This window comes from Drosophila montana, unplaced genomic scaffold, assembly GCF_035044405.1.
Source record: "Drosophila montana isolate Dmon_TW-CO22-7 unplaced genomic scaffold, ASM3504440v1 contig_1505_1, whole genome shotgun sequence".
NCBI lineage: Eukaryota > Metazoa > Arthropoda > Insecta > Diptera > Drosophilidae > Drosophila > Drosophila montana.
The window spans coordinates 2,343,383-2,361,112 of record NW_026996452.1 but is presented as its reverse complement, the minus strand read 5'-3'; the positions used below and the strand labels follow the sequence as shown (position 1 = coordinate 2,361,112).

At 44.7% G+C, this 17,730-nt stretch overlaps 6 protein-coding genes across 6 annotated transcripts; 3 read left to right on the top strand and 3 right to left on the bottom strand.

Moving 5' to 3' along the window:
• The first annotated feature begins 1,015 nt into the window (after positions 1–1,015).
• On the top strand, positions 1,016–2,644 carry LOC135438234 (uncharacterized). Its single transcript, XM_064696469.1, has 2 exons — positions 1,016–1,526; positions 2,010–2,644. Exons 1-2 carry the CDS (start codon positions 1,016–1,018, stop codon positions 2,642–2,644), a joined length of 1,146 nt encoding a protein of 381 aa, XP_064552539.1.
• Positions 2,645–2,656: 12 nt separating this feature from the next.
• On the bottom strand, positions 2,657–4,693 carry LOC135438225 (uncharacterized). Its single transcript, XM_064696457.1, has one exon. The coding sequence runs from the start codon at positions 4,559–4,561 to the stop codon at positions 3,074–3,076; it is 1,488 nt and encodes a 495-aa protein (XP_064552527.1). The 5' UTR covers positions 4,562–4,693; the 3' UTR covers positions 2,657–3,073.
• A 381-nt stretch (positions 4,694–5,074) lies between these two features.
• Positions 5,075–7,008, top strand: LOC135433104 (protein ENL-like). Its single transcript, XM_064689066.1, has 5 exons — positions 5,075–5,271; positions 5,377–5,614; positions 5,678–6,412; positions 6,478–6,512; positions 6,619–7,008. Exons 2-5 carry the CDS (start codon positions 5,434–5,436, stop codon positions 7,006–7,008), a joined length of 1,341 nt encoding a protein of 446 aa, XP_064545136.1. The 5' UTR covers positions 5,075–5,271; positions 5,377–5,433.
• Positions 7,009–7,072: 64 nt separating this feature from the next.
• On the bottom strand, positions 7,073–7,877 carry LOC135433093 (uncharacterized). The gene is made up of 2 exons (XM_064689056.1): positions 7,198–7,877; positions 7,073–7,136 (listed from the first exon to the last, which is right to left on the bottom strand). The coding sequence occupies exons 1-2, from the start codon at positions 7,875–7,877 to the stop codon at positions 7,073–7,075; spliced, it is 744 nt and encodes a 247-aa protein (XP_064545126.1).
• Positions 7,878–8,388: 511 nt separating this feature from the next.
• On the top strand, positions 8,389–12,173 carry ear (ENL/AF9-related). Its single transcript, XM_064696435.1, has 3 exons — positions 8,389–8,587; positions 8,693–8,930; positions 8,994–12,173. The coding sequence occupies exons 2-3, from the start codon at positions 8,750–8,752 to the stop codon at positions 11,717–11,719; spliced, it is 2,907 nt and encodes a 968-aa protein (XP_064552505.1). The 5' UTR covers positions 8,389–8,587; positions 8,693–8,749; the 3' UTR covers positions 11,720–12,173.
• An 863-nt stretch (positions 12,174–13,036) lies between these two features.
• LOC135438214 (uncharacterized) lies at positions 13,037–15,995 on the bottom strand. Its single transcript, XM_064696447.1, has 5 exons — positions 15,649–15,995; positions 15,386–15,536; positions 14,375–15,166; positions 13,960–14,320; positions 13,037–13,897 (listed from the first exon to the last, which is right to left on the bottom strand). The coding sequence occupies exons 1-5, from the start codon at positions 15,762–15,764 to the stop codon at positions 13,257–13,259; spliced, it is 2,061 nt and encodes a 686-aa protein (XP_064552517.1). The 5' UTR covers positions 15,765–15,995; the 3' UTR covers positions 13,037–13,256.
• Between the last annotated feature and the right edge of the window lie 1,735 nt (positions 15,996–17,730).

The following is a 17,730-nucleotide window of genomic DNA, read 5'->3' as shown; positions in this document are numbered from 1 at the left end:
CCGATCGTTCCTATGGCAGCTATATGATATAGTGGTCCGATCTTAATAGGATTTTGCATATATATGAGAAGCATAGTAAAACAAATAAATGCCGAGTTTGGTCAAGATATCTTGATAAACAAAAAAGTTTTTCATACAAGAACCAACTTTTCGACCGATCGTTCCTATGGCAGCTATATGATATAGTGCTCCGATGTTGTTAGGATTTTGTATATATATGAGTAGCATAGTAAAATTAATAAATGCCGAGTTTGGTCAAGATATCTTGATAAACAAAAAAGTTTTTCATACAAGAACCAACTTTTTGACCGATCGTTTCTCTGGCAGCTATATGACATAGTGCTCCGAAAGAGGAACTTCGGCAAAGTTTCATGACGATAGCTTTAAAACTGAGAGACTAGTTCGCATAGAAACAGACAGACGGACAGACGGACATGGCTATATCGACTCGGCTGTTGATACTGATCATGAATATATGTATATACTTAATGGGGTCGGATATGTCTCCTTCTATGCGTTACACATTTCACGACAAAATTGTAATACCCTCTGCAAGGGTATAAAAAAGCAGAGACATTGCCATGGTCATGACGGAGCCCCCAACCACAGGTCCACTTGCTCAGCTCAGTCTCAGTTTGTATCCCACACGAAGCGGTCGCAAGTGGAAGAAACCGAAAGTGATTTTCCATATTTATTAATTTGCTTGGGCTGTGACTGGAATCTTTAAACGGTGGATAGTGCGAAGATTACATGTGTCGTCATGTCGAAAACAATTATGTGTCGTCGTGTCTTTATGATGATTTTATGTCTGGGCCTTTGCCCTCGGTTATGCAAGGCGCAGAGTGAAACTGTGCAAAAATACGCAAATGAATCGTTGACTGAGGCGCCGAATTGGTCGCAATTTCTCGAAGATTATGTTTTGAGGTGTGTGTGTGTGTTGTGTGTAAGTTGATGCCAAAATGGATTAGTTGTTTCAAATGTGCCACTTTGCAGCCAGGGCAGCAGCAGCCAGCGCATGTCCAAAGATCTGACCTTTATGGGCGGGGAGATGGGCGGACCCATTAATTATCATTCCTCGGCGTACAAACGGCCCGGCAACAACATTTACATAACGCGCCGCATTGGCGAAGCTGTCGAGCTGGAGCCACATCTGCGCACGCCGGTGGATGGCCAAGGCCCGATTGCCAATCCTCAGTTCCGGCCCATGACGAACCAAATGCTGCACCAGCAGCAGCAGCAGCAACAGCAGCAGCAGCGCCAGCAACCCGGTTTCTTGCAACAGCTTTTTGGCTTTGGCGGCTCTGGAGGCGGCGGTGGCAGCAATGGACCCACAGCTCCACCTCCACCTCCACCTCCGCCTCAGGCGCATATGCGGCCAGTGCCGCTGCAGCAGCCGCCGCCACACTCTCAGCAGCAGCAGCAGCAGCATTTGGCGCCACATGGCAGCCCGCCGGGCACATTTCGAGCCGTTTCCGAAAACGACCTGTATCTGCTGGGCGCCATCGAGAAGCTTGTCTATCGTGTTGGTAAGAAAATATCTGTGCAAAATATGTACAAGTTGTACAAATGGATTTATATATATATCCGAATCTAAACAGTATATATATTTGATCTACAATCTGAGTCGCCAGCTCTGTACAGATATTTAAATCTGAAATCCTAACCTTCCAAAATACGTACTTTTCATCCCAGTTGATAACAATTTGATTCCTATTCGATCACAATTATTTGCATTCAAATCATAAATTCATGAAAATTGCATAGAAAGGTAATATTTCAGAGAAAGCGAGTAAGTGACTCGCTCTCCTTCTCTCACAATTCCTCGCTTTTTCTTGCTCATTTTCCCCACTCCCTTGCGCTTTATCTCGTTCTCTCTCTCTCTCTCTCTCTCTGTCTCTCTCTCTCTCTGTCTCTCTCTTTAACACGCTCTTTCTATCGGTCACCTTTCTTTGCGATTTTCATGAATTCAAACAGTGTTGAAAAATGTTGATGCATTTTTTTTCATGCAGATTATTTGGAAAGTCGCGTGCGACGTGCGGAACAATTAATCTATTATCTAATGGCCGGCAACAACCAGAAGGAAGTGCGTGATCCCTGCCCTGCGAATTTTACGCGCATTAGTGACAATTGCTACTATATAAATAGCCAGCACCAGGTGAACTGGAAGACGGCAAACACCGCCTGCAAGGGACTCTCTGCACACCTGGCCGAATTCGAGAAGGTGTCCGAGAACGAGGAGATTATGGCCTATTTACTTAATCAGCCGGCGCATAGGGGGCGCGATTACTGGCTAGGTGGTCTCAATCCGGGTCTTTTGTGGATTTGGTCTAACTCCGCCAAGCCCGTCAATCCGAATACGAACCTCACATCAATAGCCATGTCACAAAAGGCTGACAACTCAACGGCCGCCAATCTGGTGGACAGCAGCGAGGAAACGACGGACGACAACGATGTTCTCAACAATACAGTGCAAATTGAGGGAAAGGGACGCTGCCTGCGTCTGAGCTACAATGCGGGCAAGCACAGCTATGTGTACTACGGTCAGGATTGTACATCCAGGCATTATTATATTTGTGAGTACGAGGACAAGACGCTGGACAACAAGATACAGAAGATAGCGCGCGACCTAAAGCTCTTTGATTAATAAACTAATATGTGCTATGAATTTAGATTTAATAATTTTCGTTAGATATTTATCAAACAGAAGTGTTCAAATTCTGTATAATTATTAAAAACCTGATTAAATCAATTGATTCCGAATAGGAACTGCTTAGCTATAGCCATGAACAGTTACTGTACATTTTGAATGAATTTCTTGTTTTAAACATAAAGTATTTATGTATGTATACATATAAATAAAATAATTTATAACACATTTTGTTTAAAGGAGCTACCTTTAGGTTACAATTTAAGGATACTATGTTGTTTTTTTTCTGGACAGCAAAGCTTTAAGGAATTACGCGAACGCAAATGAAATGTTTCGGCTGTGCCGATCGAACAACTTAACAATAAATCGACAACGATTTTGCAGGGGGAGATCTTGACTAGCAGCCGCAATGACTTAAAGTCGCGATTAGTCGGGATACAAGTAATCCTGCAATATGTTTTGGAAAGCTATTTTAATTTTGCCGCGATCCCGTCCATTCAGTTTCTGTATGTCGGGCAACAGGCTCATCAGAAACATGGCATCCGAATCGGTCTTGCAGTCGCACAGATCCACTGTGTTGGCTGTGGCTACAGCGGCAGACGAGTTGTTCACCTCCAGTCGCTGGGACGGCGTCCCCTGATGATGTGTGTGGGCGTGCGAATGCGCCACATGCACGTGACGTTGGCTCAGATAGGCGCTGCTGGGCGTGGCAGTGGCCGCAACGCTTGATGGCGACGGCAGCTCACTGTCGGTTGTGGATGCTGCAACGATGCCAGCAACAGTTGCATTGGTATGCGTTGTGGTGCTCACCATGTCAACGGGCTTGCTACTGAAGGTTGGACGCACAAACGAAATATTTGAGTGGGTTTGTAAATTGGCAGCGCCAGCAGCCGCCGCCGCTGTCGCTGCAGCAGCAGCAGCTGCACCTTGCAGCTCCTGTGAGCGTGAGCGCAGCGCCCGTGCCTCCTCATGGTATGTGCGTAACTGCAGGCGATTCATGTGCTGCATCCGGTTGTTGCTGCTACTGCTAGCCTGCTGTTGGTAATGCGTGTAGCGCTTCTCTAGCGCCAGAGAAGAGGGCGTTGATGTGGAACTGGGTGCCGAAGCCGTTACCGTCGCATCATATGGCAGAGTGCGCATTTCATGCTCTTCGTGCTCATGCTCATCCTCATCCTGATGTTGGTGAACGCGCTGCTCAGGGTCTGCTTCGTAATCATCAACTGGCTCCTCGCACTCCGATTTGATGTCATTGTTGTCGAGCGTATGATTTTGGAAACGTGCCCGGTGCTCCTCATCAATAATCTCATCGAGCTCCGAGTTGTTGTTATCGTGATCATCAAAATAATCCAAATAATTGTCCAACTGTTGCTGCTGCGGCGACTGCTGTGCCGAGTGGACAGCATTGCTGGGATTCACCTGAGCTGTGCTGTTGGTATTTGTGGTATTGGCCGCTGTGCACGTATTAACTGACCGTTCCCGCTGCATCCGACTTGAGAGGCTGGTCAGGTGCGCTAGTGCATCTTGAACCTGGGTATCCAGCGATTTGGGCTGCTGATGCTTTTTGCGCAAGTATGGATGCAGAAAGAACATGCGATCAAAGTACGACCAGCACGGCGGCACTTTCTCTTCCAAGTAGTTTGTGTACTCGCGTCGAAATGAAATGCGCAGATTTGTCCATTTGGCAAGGCTAGCGCCGGGATTCTTTTCCAACTTTAAGTCCACTTCACGCCAAAAGTTCTCCACATATGGCCGGCAAAAGTAATATTTGTGTCGGGGATTGTAGATGGCCTCATCGCGTTGCACAATATCGATCAACTTGAAGACTTCCTCTGTTAGCCAGCGTGAGGAGCTAGCTGCACTTGCTGCACATGTGTTTGTGGACACAAATTGGCTTGCGCTATAGTCGCTAGCCATGTTGGAACAATATAATAATATGTGGGCGTTGTCTTACATCTAGTTTATTGCAATTTTCCAAAGTTTTATTGCGGTTTTTTTTCGCAAAACATTTTATTGTTTTTACAGTTGCACGCGAATGGCAAATCAGCTGCTCCCAATAACTATCGTGTATATTATCGATGGTATTTTAAAAGGCAATCGATTTTAAATCAATTTGGATATTCAGAGATGTTCGGTGAACACTTTTTCGGTATTTATTTACCTACTTTGTTAAGTTATTGATTAATGTAAGCTAATTGATATCATGTTTAGCTTTAAGCTAATAACAATTTTTGACAATGAGTTTCAAAGTTATGTTATACAAACATAATCAAATTTATTACCTTTGATGGCATTGCCATCATGTCCTAATTGGAATTATTCGAATTTGATTGATCAGACAAGAAATGGTGTTCTATCGAATGTTTAAACCCGATAACCTTTCAGTACGAGACCAGAGTTGTAATGTCTAATTATCCATGTTATTTACATATATCGATATCGATATTACCCAATGTGTATGTGGTGCGAGTGTTTTCGTTTTCATTGCCCGTATTTGTTATTAAATAAAAAAAGCTAGTGTTGAAGTGGGCTTTACACGCACTTTTACAGTGAAGAGCATACAATCGCAGATCAATAAACTATAATCTATTGTTGCACTAGCCTTGCACATGGCACCTTGCGTTAAGGTACACCAACACATATAAAACTCTAGCAGACACTCACACTGCGCCGCCTCAGAGTGGAGCAGCCAAATTGCACAAACTTTTGTTTATATACGAAAACTCTTGCAGAATATTGATATAGCCGCTATAGAAGTTTGATGCGTTACCGTTGCCGGCGTCTTCGATATGGCAGTCAAGGTGCAGTTCGAAATTGGTCACACATCAAAGCTGCGCAGCAAGAAACATCCGCAGGCCTTCACCCACGATTGGGAGATTTATGTGCAGGGCGTGAATAAGGCAGACATAAGCGCATTCGTTGACAAGGTCGTCTTTATACTCCATGAATCATTTCCCAAGCCAAAGCGTGGTAAGATTTTGCGTTCATATTTGTTTTCAATTTGCGCGCCAAAAATCAATTTTTGTTTTTCAGTGATCAAAGAGCCACCTTATGCCATACAGGAGTGGGGCTATGCCGGCTTCATACTACCCGTTGAGATACATTTTCGGAATAGGGACGAGCCGAAGCGCGTTATGTATCAATATGATTTGGATCTGCAAAATTCGGGACCGCCTCGACATCGCGTTGAAGTCAAAACGCATGTCTTTGAGGCGCCTTCGGAGGAGTTTCGTGCCAAATTGATGCGTGGCGGCGGCGTACCCGTTTTTGGTGCCAACATTGCTGCTGCCGGCAGTCTCAGCCGAACAGTGTCACCCAGCGTTGGAGGTGACTTATCCGGATCGGAGTTGAACCTGGTGAAAGCGAAGGGTGGAGGCAGCAGCATGGTGATCGAGTCTGGTTCCGGATCCAGTAAGAAGCACAAATCGCGCCCTGACGATGGCAAGGTGAACGCCTTCTCCGCAGTCTTTGGCCCGCCCATTACCAAAGGCAGTGTGGCCGGGGCTAATCTGCTGGCTATAACTGCGCCCAAACATTCACCAGACGCCAAGCTACAAACCGGCTCCAGTAGCAGTAAGATCGGGTCACATGATACTAAAGAGAAGTCCGGTAAGGAACGCGACAAGTCGACCAGTTCAGACAAGCCGCGCGAAAAGGACAAGAAGGATTGGCATGGCCGAGACAAGGAGCGCAAATCTGGCAAATCCGGCGAGAGCAGCAGCAGCAAGCATGACAAAGACAAAGATAAATCAAAGATTATGAAGATTGGTTAATTTGGAAATTAAAGACTATGGGAGTTGTTCAACTGTACGAGAAATTGTAATATGAACAAGCTGCCGACAGCATAACTAGAACATACACGGTTGCGGTCTTGGCATTGTCTCTATTCTAGTATGCAGAGCGGAATGCATGTGCATATTGAATAATTATAATGCTCCAGGAAGTTGATAGAGATTGGTTAATTTGGAAATTAGTTTGTTAAGCAGCGCGAGGAGCGCGACAAAGATAAACGTGCTCTAAAGGATGAGCGCAGACACGGCGACAGTCCGGCTACTGGTAGCAGCAGCAATCAAACGCAAGCATCACAGTCGCAACAATCTCAAACCAACTACGATGCCCTAAAGACTACCGGCAAGGCCACGCCCAATTCACTGGGTAGCAGCGCGAGCGCCAGCAGTCTAGCCTCCAGCAGCGGTAAGCGTGCCCAAGACAAAGAGGAGCTGACTGCAGCAGCAGCAGCTGCACCTTGCAGCTCCTGTGAGCGTGAGCGCAGCGCCCGTGCCTCCTCATGGTATGTGCGTAACTGCAGGCGATTCATGTGCTGCATCCGGTTGTTGCTGCTACTGCTAGCCTGCTGTTGGTAATGCGTGTAGCGCTTCTCTAGCGCCAGAGAAGAGGGCGTTGATGTGGAACTGGGTGCCGAAGCCGTTACCGTCGCATCATATGGCAGAGTGCGCATTTCATGCTCTTCGTGCTCATGCTCATCCTCATCCTGATGTTGGTGAACGCGCTGCTCAGGGTCTGCTTCGTAATCATCAACTGGCTCCTCGCACTCCGATTTGATGTCATTGTTGTCGAGCGTATGATTTTGGAAACGTGCCCGGTGCTCCTCATCAATAATCTCATCGAGCTCCGAGTTGTTGTTATCGTGATCATCAAAATAATCCAAATAATTGTCCAACTGTTGCTGCTGCGGCGACTGCTGTGCCGAGTGGACAGCATTGCTGGGATTCACCTGAGCTGTGCTGTTGGTATTTGTGGTATTGGCCGCTGTGCACGTATTAACTGACCGTTCCCGCTGCATCCGACTTGAGAGGCTGGTCAGGTGCGCTAGTGCATCTTGAACCTGGGTATCCAGCGATTTGGGCTGCTGATGCTTTTTGCGCAAGTATGGATGCAGAAAGAACATGCGATCAAAGTACGACCAGCACGGCGGCACTTTCTCTTCCAAGTAGTTTGTGTACTCGCGTCGAAATGAAATGCGCAGATTTGTCCATTTGGCAAGGCTAGCGCCGGGATTCTTTTCCAACTTTAAGTCCACTTCACGCCAAAAGTTCTCCACATATGGCCGGCAAAAGTAATATTTGTGTCGGGGATTGTAGATGGCCTCATCGCGTTGCACAATATCGATCAACTTGAAGACTTCCTCTGTTAGCCAGCGTGAGGAGCTAGCTGCACTTGCTGCACATGTGTTTGTGGACACAAATTGGCTTGCGCTATAGTCGCTAGCCATGTTGGAACAATATAATAATATGTGGGCGTTGTCTTACATCTAGTTTATTGCAATTTTCCAAAGTTTTATTGCGGTTTTTTTTCGCAAAACATTTTATTGTTTTTACAGTTGCACGCGAATGGCAAATCAGCTGCTCCCAATAACTATCGTGTATATTATCGATGGTATTTTAAAAGGCAATCGATTTTAAATCAATTTGGATATTCAGAGATGTTCGGTGAACACTTTTTCGGTATTTATTTACCTACTTTGTTAAGTTATTGATTAATGTAAGCTAATTGATATCATGTTTAGCTTTAAGCTAATAACAATTTTTGACAATGAGTTTCAAAGTTATGTTATACAAACATAATCAAATTTATTACCTTTGATGGCATTGCCATCATGTCCTAATTGGAATTATTCGAATTTGATTGATCAGACAAGAAATGGTGTTCTATCGAATGTTTAAACCCGATAACCTTTCAGTACGAGACCAGAGTTGTAATGTCTAATTATCCATGTTATTTACATATATCGATATCGATATTACCCAATGTGTATGTGGTGCGAGTGTTTTCGTTTTCATTGCCCGTATTTGTTATTAAATAAAAAAAGCTAGTGTTGAAGTGGGCTTTACACGCACTTTTACAGTGAAGAGCATACAATCGCAGATCAATAAACTATAATCTATTGTTGCACTAGCCTTGCACATGGCACCTTGCGTTAAGGTACACCAACACATATAAAACTCTAGCAGACACTCACACTGCGCCGCCTCAGAGTGGAGCAGCCAAATTGCACAAACTTTTGTTTATATACGAAAACTCTTGCAGAATATTGATATAGCCGCTATAGAAGTTTGATGCGTTACCGTTGCCGGCGTCTTCGATATGGCAGTCAAGGTGCAGTTCGAAATTGGTCACACATCAAAGCTGCGCAGCAAGAAACATCCGCAGGCCTTCACCCACGATTGGGAGATTTATGTGCAGGGCGTGAATAAGGCAGACATAAGCGCATTCGTTGACAAGGTCGTCTTTATACTCCATGAATCATTTCCCAAGCCAAAGCGTGGTAAGATTTTGCGTTCATATTTGTTTTCAATTTGCGCGCCAAAAATCAATTTTTGTTTTTCAGTTATCAAAGAGCCACCTTATGCCATACAGGAGTCGGGCTATGCCGGCTTCATACTACCCGTTGAGATACATTTTCGGAATAGGGACGAGCCGAAGCGCGTTATGTATCAATATGATTTGGATCTGCAAAATTCGGGACCGCCTCGACATCGCGTTGAAGTCAAAACGCATGTCTTTGAGGCGCCTTCGGAGGAGTTTCGTGCCAAATTGATGCGTGGCGGCGGCGTACCCGTTTTTGGTGCCAACATTGCTGCTGCCGGCAGTCTCAGCCGAACAGTGTCACCCAGCGTTGGAGGTGACTTATCCGGATCGGAGTTGAACCTGGTGAAAGCGAAGGGTGGAGGCAGCAGCATGGTGATCGAGTCTGGTTCCGGATCCAGTAAGAAGCACAAATCGCGCCCTGACGATGGCAAGGTGAACGCCTTCTCCGCAGTCTTTGGCCCGCCCATTACCAAAGGCAGTGTGGCCGGGGCTAATCTGCTGGCTATAACTGCGCCCAAACATTCACCAGACGCCAAGCTACAAACCGGCTCCAGTAGCAGTAAGATCGGGTCACATGATACTAAAGAGAAGTCCGGTAAGGAACGCGACAAGTCGACCAGTTCAGACAAGCCGCGCGAAAAGGACAAGAAGGATCGGCATGGCCGAGACAAGGAGCGCAAATCTGGCAAATCCGGCGAGAGCAGCAGCAGCAAGCATGACAAAGACAAAGATAAATCAAAGAAGGACAAAACGCGCGACAAGGAGCGCGAACGCGATCAAAGCAGTAGCGGCTCACTTGCAGCAGTCACTGGTGCACTGGTCAGGCGCACGGTCAGCCCCAAGGCTGGCGCCAGAAGCGGCTTAACCGAAATGAGTCCCAAGAAGCAGGTGGCGGACAATGCCGCTGGCACGCCAAATGCTCGTTCCAAGGAGCGCGACGAGCACAAGTCAGCAGGTAAATCTGAGTCAAAGGACAAGGAGCGAAGCTCGAACAAAAAGTCGAAAAAAGAGAAAAAAGACAAGGAGCGTGAGCGCGAGCGGGAAAAGCAGCGCGAGGAGCGCGACAAAGATAAACGTGCTCTAAAGGATGAGCGCGGACACGGCGACAGTCCGGCTACTGGTAGCAGCAGCAATCAAACGCAAGCATTACAGTCGCAACAATCTCAAACCAACTACGATGCCCTAAAGACTACCGGCAAGGCCACGCCCAATTCACTGGGTAGCAGCGCGAGCGCCAGCAGTCTAGCCTCCAGCAGCGGTAAGCGTGCCCAAGACAAAGAGGAGCTGACTGGGGCAGCGGCACAATCAGCCACAGCGTCGACAAAATCCGCCGAGAAAGTCGCCGAAACCAAAGCCGACAAAACGATGAGCAGCAATGGCAATAGCAACGCGGACAAGAAATCGCACAAGCACAAAAAGAAGGACAAGAGCAAAGACAAAGACAAGGATAAAGATAAAGACAAGGAGCGCAGCGAACGCGACAAGGACAAGGAAAAGGAAAAGGAGCGCGACAAGGACAAGCCCAAAGACCGTGAAAAGGATAAGGCACAGCAGCAACAGGCGCAGCAGGCATCTTCAGCGGACAAGCCAGCAGCAGCAGCAGCAACTGAAATATCACTTAAAACAGAACTGAGCAGCCAGCAGCAGACCGAAAGCAGCACGGATAAAACTGTAGCTGTAATCAGCAAGAAAGAGAAGCATAAAAAATCGAAGGATAAGACCGCCAGCAAGGAGGAGAAACGCCAGCGCGACGCGGCTAGTAAGCACAGCAATAAACAGGCGGCGGCGGCGGCGACATCTACAGTAGCACCAGCAGCTGCTGGAGCGGCGCAGGCGCAAATTAAGGGCTCTAGCAATTTGGACTTGAGCGACATGGATTCGGCTCAATCGGCTCCAGACCTGGCAGCCACCAGTGCACTGGCAGCAGCAACAGCCGCCACGCTGCAGCATTCAGACAGCTCCAATAGCAGTTTTCCCGATCTGCCGGCAAAAAACAGCCAACAAAAGAGCTCAGCGTCCGCAAAGAGTGCACAGAACAGTGCGCATGCAAAGGATACCAAAGCGTCTGATAATGCGGGCAAAGAGCACAAAGTCAAGTCAAAGTCGGCTGAAAAGTCGGAAAAGTCTGAGAAGCTGGACAAGTCGCCAGAGGCCAAAGCGGAGAAGCTAGACAAGGCGGACCTCAAGGAGGAAAAGAAACGCAATCGACGCAACTCGCAGAATAGCAACAGCGGCAACAGCAATGCTGCAACCACTTTCATTGAGCCGCCACTGAAATCCACAAAGAAGGAGCAGGCGAGCAAGTCGACGCGCGAGAAATCCAAGTCGCCATCGCTGCGACAGGGACCAGCAGCATCGGCAGCGTCAGCGGGCAACAACAGTGTTGGCTCTTCGCCGAGCAGCCATAATAACAACAACAACAATAACAACAACAGCTGTCCAGCAATAAACAACAACAATAGCAACAGCGGCCATTCGCCCGTGGAGCCACTGAATCAGCCGCTAAGCGCTGGCGGCGGCGGCAACTATACGCCATTGCCCACAGAATACCTGAACGAACTGCAGGAGCTGCATCACAAGATAATGACGCTGCAGGATAACGAGGAACTGCAGCAGGTTGTCGAAATGATCGCCGCCACCGGCTGCTATGAGATCACCCATAAAACGTTCGACTTTGATCTGTGCAAATTGGATCGCGGCACCGTGCAGCGACTCCAAGAGTTTCTGGCGACCTCCGTATCGTGACACAAAATGTCAGCGGGCACAGCGGCGGCAACGGCAGCCTATAGCTAAACGAGATGCACACTCAGATAACTCTCTCATGCACATAACCAAATAATCATTACAATTTACAATTAGTTTAACATCTGAAATGCAATGCAAAGTCCCCAATTAGGTACACCCCCAAGTTGTATTGGCATCGTGTATTGGCCATTTGTCTGTTTAGATTATAAGTTGTCTAAGAGCGGGTGTTCAAGGAGCCTATATTGTAAAGTATGCGATACTTTTGCAGGCAGGCGGAAACGCCCGCTCAGTGAAAGGCTATCTTTTAGATACTACATAACAATTACTTAACATATTTTAACTATATTATTCTGTTTCGGTCCTAGTATACTTTTTTTTTATTAGTTCCCTACTTGTTTATTACATCTGATGCTATTTTGTTCAATAAATATTTATTGATTTTTTTTTGTATTTTTCTACAAATAAATCATGCTCGATACAATAGGTTTTAACAACAAATAAATATTTTTTTTTTTTAAATAATATTAGAAGTATTGTGAAAGCAAAGAGAAAGCTCAAACTTTCGCATTCAATCCAAAGTTAAGATTCGTACCGTGTGCGATATATTACAGTTACTTATACAAAAATAATTATACTAATAAATTATAACAGTTAAACACATATATATTTATATATATATATTTACATAAACACATGCAATAATTAATACATTTTAACAGACCAGACAGACGATTGAAACGTGCCATTTAAAAAATATTGGCAAATGAAACGTACACAAAGTGTTATAGCCCATTACTCAAAAAAATCCGTTGAAATATGATTAACATATGTTTCGAAATTGTTTGCCGGACTATATATCTGCCTTTTAGCATTTAAAAGGCGAGTACATTACCAAGTTACAAGTTACAATATCAGAATTTTGCTATATGCGGTTGGTTATTTACAAAATGTTTGCCAAACTCAATTTCATAAAAAAGCCCCTTATATGTATATAGCAATACTACGCGATTACGAATTTATACAGGCAGTAATATTACACAAATAACACACATTGATGCATCTGTAATTAATGTAGTATGAACGCAAGTATATAAGCAACGTTTTTGAGAATATTCAAATAAAAATATATATACAATATACAAATGCATAAATACCTTCTTATTAATTGAGTTAAATGTTCGGTTGGGTATCTTTCATATGTATTATGTATATGTTGTCATACACGAAGTGTCATTCTACAATATCATAAATTATAAAATAGTTTTCATTGAACAAAACACAGAACTTAAGACTCTTTTGTTTTTTTTATTTCAAAATTTGGTTTTTATCAATATTTGAGTTGAGTTGTGCTAAGGAACTAGTACAAAGAGCTCTACAAACTTAAAGTTGTGACAAGAGATGAGTGTCTTTGGCACATGAATATAAAAGTAATTTCATATTCCATACATAATATATGTAAAGAATTAGGAAAACTAAAGTCTTATAGGTTATACTCCACTGTATTCTTATAATAAGTTCAGTGCAGATTGTGCATTGACTAGTTTCGGTTCCGGCAGTAGCAAAACTTGCGCAGTTCCGGATCGCGTTCGTATATACATTTCGCCTGCGTGCCGTATTTGTTGACACGCGATATATCCGAGAGTTTGCTTGTGACAATAAATGTGTGCAAATTGTGGACAACACTGGCCTCATACAATGCCTGGCCTGGCTGGGTGACTAGCTGCAGCTGATATAACTCCTCATGCACCACAGTGTGACCGCTCATATCGGCCAGAAAGCCATCCGTATCCCTATTGGACTTGAACTGCAATAGTTCCTTGTGTGGTTCCAGGCGCAGTGCCCAGTTGATTTTTAGCAGCTGGAGTGGTGCACAAAGATTCCGGCGCTCTTGCGTTGCCGCATTGATAGTCTCCACAATGCTGCTGGCCGCTTTGAGAATGATGCCCTCGTAGCGGCTATCGTTCAGCTGCAACGGCTGCCATTTGAGGCAAGCGCACCAATGAGGCTCAATGTATGCATCGGCACAGGAACGATTGCTGGGTATGGGCTCAAAGAGCGATATGGCGCGTCCCAGCGCCTGTTCTGAGATGTGTATCTCTTTTGGCTGAACGGCTTCATTGATGGAGCCATCGTAGCTGTTTTCAGGCATCAGGTAGTTCAGACCAGATGTTTGAAGCTCTGTGGAACCAGAAAGGATAATTAAAATTTTGATATTGCGTTCGATCCTGAAGTAAACTTACGTATCAGGTGCTTGAGCGTGGCATGTACATCAAAGGGTGTGGCGAGTCGGTGCTCGTTGGCAACAAAATTATTATACTCCTGCGGAAAGCGCTTTTTAAAGGATTCGGGAAATACGAAACTAAAGAAGGGCAGACGTTCCTCCTGTTTGCCCTGCAGCGTGGCGCGCACCTCGGCAAACCGATTGCCATGATCAGCCATAAATATTAGTATGGTATCGTCGAGCAGGGACTTCTCTTTGAGCGTCACCAGCCAATCGTGCACATCGTCATCGGCTGCACCCACTAGATTAATAGAGTCGTGCGAGAGGCCGCCGTGAAAGCTAAACACAAAGCGTGGCAAGTCACGATACTTCATCATAAACTGCAAAAGAACTAATTCAATTATGAAATTTTTGAAATCATTTGTCCCACTTACATTCTTGGTGTAATCCAGCATGATTAAATGATCTGGCTGGTTGCCAACACAGTTGGGCTCACTGCCGCTCAGCATGTTTGATGCCTGCATGTAAAAAGTACGTAAATAATGATCCACGGGCTGGGCATCGAATCCGTTCATTCGATATGTGAAGGTGCCAACATATGGTAGATCCTCGTTAAATGAGGTCAAGTAGCCGAGCCGGGCAAAATCCTGCCAAATCATCGGATAGGAATCGACGCTGCCCGCGGATGCCACCCGTTTCCTTGTCTCCGGCAGCTCCAGTTCTGTATACCCTGTGAGTAAGGGTACCAGCGCCTGTGGGGTTCCATCACCCACAATATTATAGCCCTGCAGTACAATGGCACCTAGCTGCTGAGTTAAATAGGCATAGCTGCGCGGTAGCTTACGCATGAAGGCGTTCCGACTCAGCGAATCGAAGCCAAACATCAAAACATTGTAAAAGGGTGTCGTCGGCAGGTCCTGCATCTGTTGTTGTGCCTGGGCAACTGCCTCGGCTGGCAGCATAACCATATTGGGCGCCAAATTGGGAGCCATTGGTCGTGGCACAGTGTCCCGAATTCCCAATGCCATGCCAAACCATCTCTCACCGCTATCCGCATGACACGCAACCCGAACGAAATCGCTATGCTGGAGCACATATGGCTCCTTGATCCTTACGGTTCGTCCAAAGCGAGCGGTATAGTCCGATGTGCGTATTATATCTGTATACGAGCATGTTATATCGCCGTGTACTGCTGTTATCTCGGGCTTGACAAAACATATCGATTTCTGCGTAAGAAATTCACTTAGTTAATCATTTTCAAATGTGCAAAGCATGTTTACACATGATACGTCCGGTAAAAAAAAGTTTTAAATGAAAAAGGTACAAACGAAGTCACTTTTCAGCTCCACCGTTCAAAAGATAAACATGCGTGCAAATAAACATATATATACATACAAAGCATACATTCAATAAAGCTAAATACGCACGTATTAATTAGCATTTACCTCGCACATCACCCAATCCGGCTTGGAGCCGCAGTTTATTTTGTCGACCGGCTTATAGAATTTCATAATGTCTGGATTATCCACGGGCAAGTGGGGCTGGCGGCACTCGCCCTGATTCATAGCAGACCTTATCGATCTCTCAATTATTTCGCTGGAATACGGAATATTTCAAAAAAAAAAACCACAACAAGTAAAATGTGTATCTACATACATATATGTATGCATGCAGACACATGATTGTTCCATCAATTCCAAACACTTACATTTTAATGCTTTTATCTATTTCCTCTGGCTCGTTGAGGAACAAAAATGTAACGATCATCAGCAATATACTGCTTATCAGCAGCAGCTTTAGCAAGCCGCGTCGTATAAACCGCATTTTAAAAATACAATTTTTTGTAGTTTGAAATAATTCGATAAGTTGAGATTCGAACACGAGTTCCTTATCTACATTCTGGACTACAGAACGCTTTTACGGTTCACCAACTATTGCTATGGAACGTGCACTCGCGCTAAATTACCGAAGCAGCAGCGAGTTTAATAGGATTTCTTTAATTGCATTGTTTTATTGGATTGCACATTTCTTTTGCAATAGCAGCGCTTTAAACAGAATTTCAGCTGTCATAAAAGTACCCAAATCAGTGAGGCCATTCCATTGAATTTATTTTTAAATGTTTTAGTATTATATATAGTATTATTGTATTGTGCTTTTTAAAGCATTGACAATATATTCGCGATGCTGCATAAATTAAATCTGTCACAATCGGAATTCTTAAAAAAATTTTAAAACTAATAAAAAGTTAAATTAAGATAACCTAGTTGATTCGATAAATATATGTATATTTATCGGCGCAGCTGAAATGTTACTCTTTTTGCTTGGTCTGGCAAGCCTGCTATTTAAAATAACGGAACTGGTAAAATTAATAGAATACAACCACTAACCATACAATGCATAGACTTGTCAAATGTCAAAATAATCGGATACCGATAAATCGTCAACGACTGAGCCCCATGGGTGACCGCGACCATTTTAGTGTGACCAGACAAAGTAAGACTGCTGAGAGTGGCAGCCGAACGCCGGCCTCAACAGCCGAACGTTCAGTATGAAGCCGCATCCCGCTCAGCGCACAACGTTGCTGCGGCTGATGCTGTTTTGTAATATATGTATCTTTTCAGCCCAAAACATACATATGTGTATATGCGTGTGCAGAGCGCCCCTCGCTCACACTTATTGCTTTGCGCACTTGTGTGCATCTCCTTCTCCCTGCATAGCTTCTCAAAAACCCCGAGATCTACAAACATACATACATATGTTTGTGTTGTGTGGGTGTGCGCACAAGTAGATCGCGGCGTTTGTCGCGAGCCAGAGATTTTTTCTTCAATTGTGTGCCCTTTGTGCCTGTGGTGGCAAAAGGCACACACATTCAAATGCTCTATCATGTATTTCTTCGTCCAGTCAGGCATAATGAGAAGAATCTGATATATTTATATTCATTAAAAACTTAAATGACCTAAATGATATATTTATATATTATATTTTAATTTTTTTGTTAACTGTGGGGACCAATTTTGCTTAAAATTAAAAAAAAAATAAGTCGTATTTCTGCAAGGGTAATGCTTCGTCGGCTTGTCGAATAATTTAAGAAAGACCAAACATTGAAAATGTTCAATTTTTTCGACTTGCTACTTGTGCACACGCACACTCTTTCGAGTAAGCAGTTGTGTGACATTATTAAAGGGTTTGGCCTGTTCATGTGCAAATCTCCTATTTTCCATGCATGGTGTAAGGGTAAGGGTACCTGAACGTTGGCATGTGTGCATAATAACTTTTTGGGCCTGCCAAGCACACATACTTACACACTTTTCTATATGGATGGAAGCATTTATGCGTTTGTGTGCGTGTTGGTTGCCTGCCTGCCTGCCCGATGCAAATTTGACCAAATTTGGAGTTTTTGGCATTTCTGAATTTCGAGCTCTACACACACACACACACACACACAAATGTGTGCGAATGAGCCGATCAAGGGTTTGTCGTGAGACAGAGATATTTTCATCACTTTTGCACTTTGATATGGATGCAGACGCATGCTGCACATTCTTATCGTTAATTGCCTGCCATATAACCCTTTAACCCAAAATGTTTACTATGTCAAAAAATACATAAAAAGATCACTTGCATTTTTTCCATATCAAAGTGCAAACGAGCGGCAAGTGCGGTTCACCTGTTTTCGTTGCCTGTTCACACATTTGTGCCTCACGCGGCCGCAAGCCCACCGTCGCCCAAATTTACGCACCCATTGATGAAAATATCTCTCTTTCACGACAAACCCTTGATCGGCTCATTC

Excerpts from the sequence above, each read along its gene's own strand:
- LOC135438234 (XM_064696469.1), top strand. The coding sequence starts at position 1,016 with ATGTCCAAAGATCTGACCTTTATGGGCGGGGAGATGGGCGGACCCATT. Across the intron at positions 1,527-2,009 it reads GAAGCTTGTCTATCGTGTTG|ATTATTTGGAAAGTCGCGTG; the intron begins GTAAGAAAATAT and ends TTTTTCATGCAG.
- LOC135438225 (XM_064696457.1), bottom strand. The coding sequence starts at position 4,561 with ATGGCTAGCGACTATAGCGCAAGCCAATTTGTGTCCACAAACACATGT.
- LOC135433104 (XM_064689066.1), top strand. The coding sequence starts at position 5,434 with ATGGCAGTCAAGGTGCAGTTCGAAATTGGTCACACATCAAAGCTGCGC. Across the intron at positions 5,615-5,677 it reads ATTTCCCAAGCCAAAGCGTG|TGATCAAAGAGCCACCTTAT; the intron begins GTAAGATTTTGC and ends TTTGTTTTTCAG. Across the intron at positions 6,413-6,477 it reads ATCAAAGATTATGAAGATTG|CTGCCGACAGCATAACTAGA; the intron begins GTTAATTTGGAA and ends AATATGAACAAG.
- LOC135433093 (XM_064689056.1), bottom strand. The coding sequence starts at position 7,877 with ATGGCTAGCGACTATAGCGCAAGCCAATTTGTGTCCACAAACACATGT. Across the intron at positions 7,137-7,197 it reads AACAATGACATCAAATCGGA|GATGAGGATGAGCATGAGCA; the intron begins GTGCGAGGAGCC and ends CACCAACATCAG.
- ear (XM_064696435.1), top strand. The coding sequence starts at position 8,750 with ATGGCAGTCAAGGTGCAGTTCGAAATTGGTCACACATCAAAGCTGCGC. Across the intron at positions 8,931-8,993 it reads ATTTCCCAAGCCAAAGCGTG|TTATCAAAGAGCCACCTTAT; the intron begins GTAAGATTTTGC and ends TTTGTTTTTCAG.
- LOC135438214 (XM_064696447.1), bottom strand. The coding sequence starts at position 15,764 with ATGCGGTTTATACGACGCGGCTTGCTAAAGCTGCTGCTGATAAGCAGT. Across the intron at positions 14,321-14,374 it reads TGCTGGATTACACCAAGAAT|TTTATGATGAAGTATCGTGA; the intron begins GTAAGTGGGACA and ends GTTCTTTTGCAG. Across the intron at positions 13,898-13,959 it reads CACGCTCAAGCACCTGATAC|AGCTTCAAACATCTGGTCTG; the intron begins GTAAGTTTACTT and ends CTGGTTCCACAG.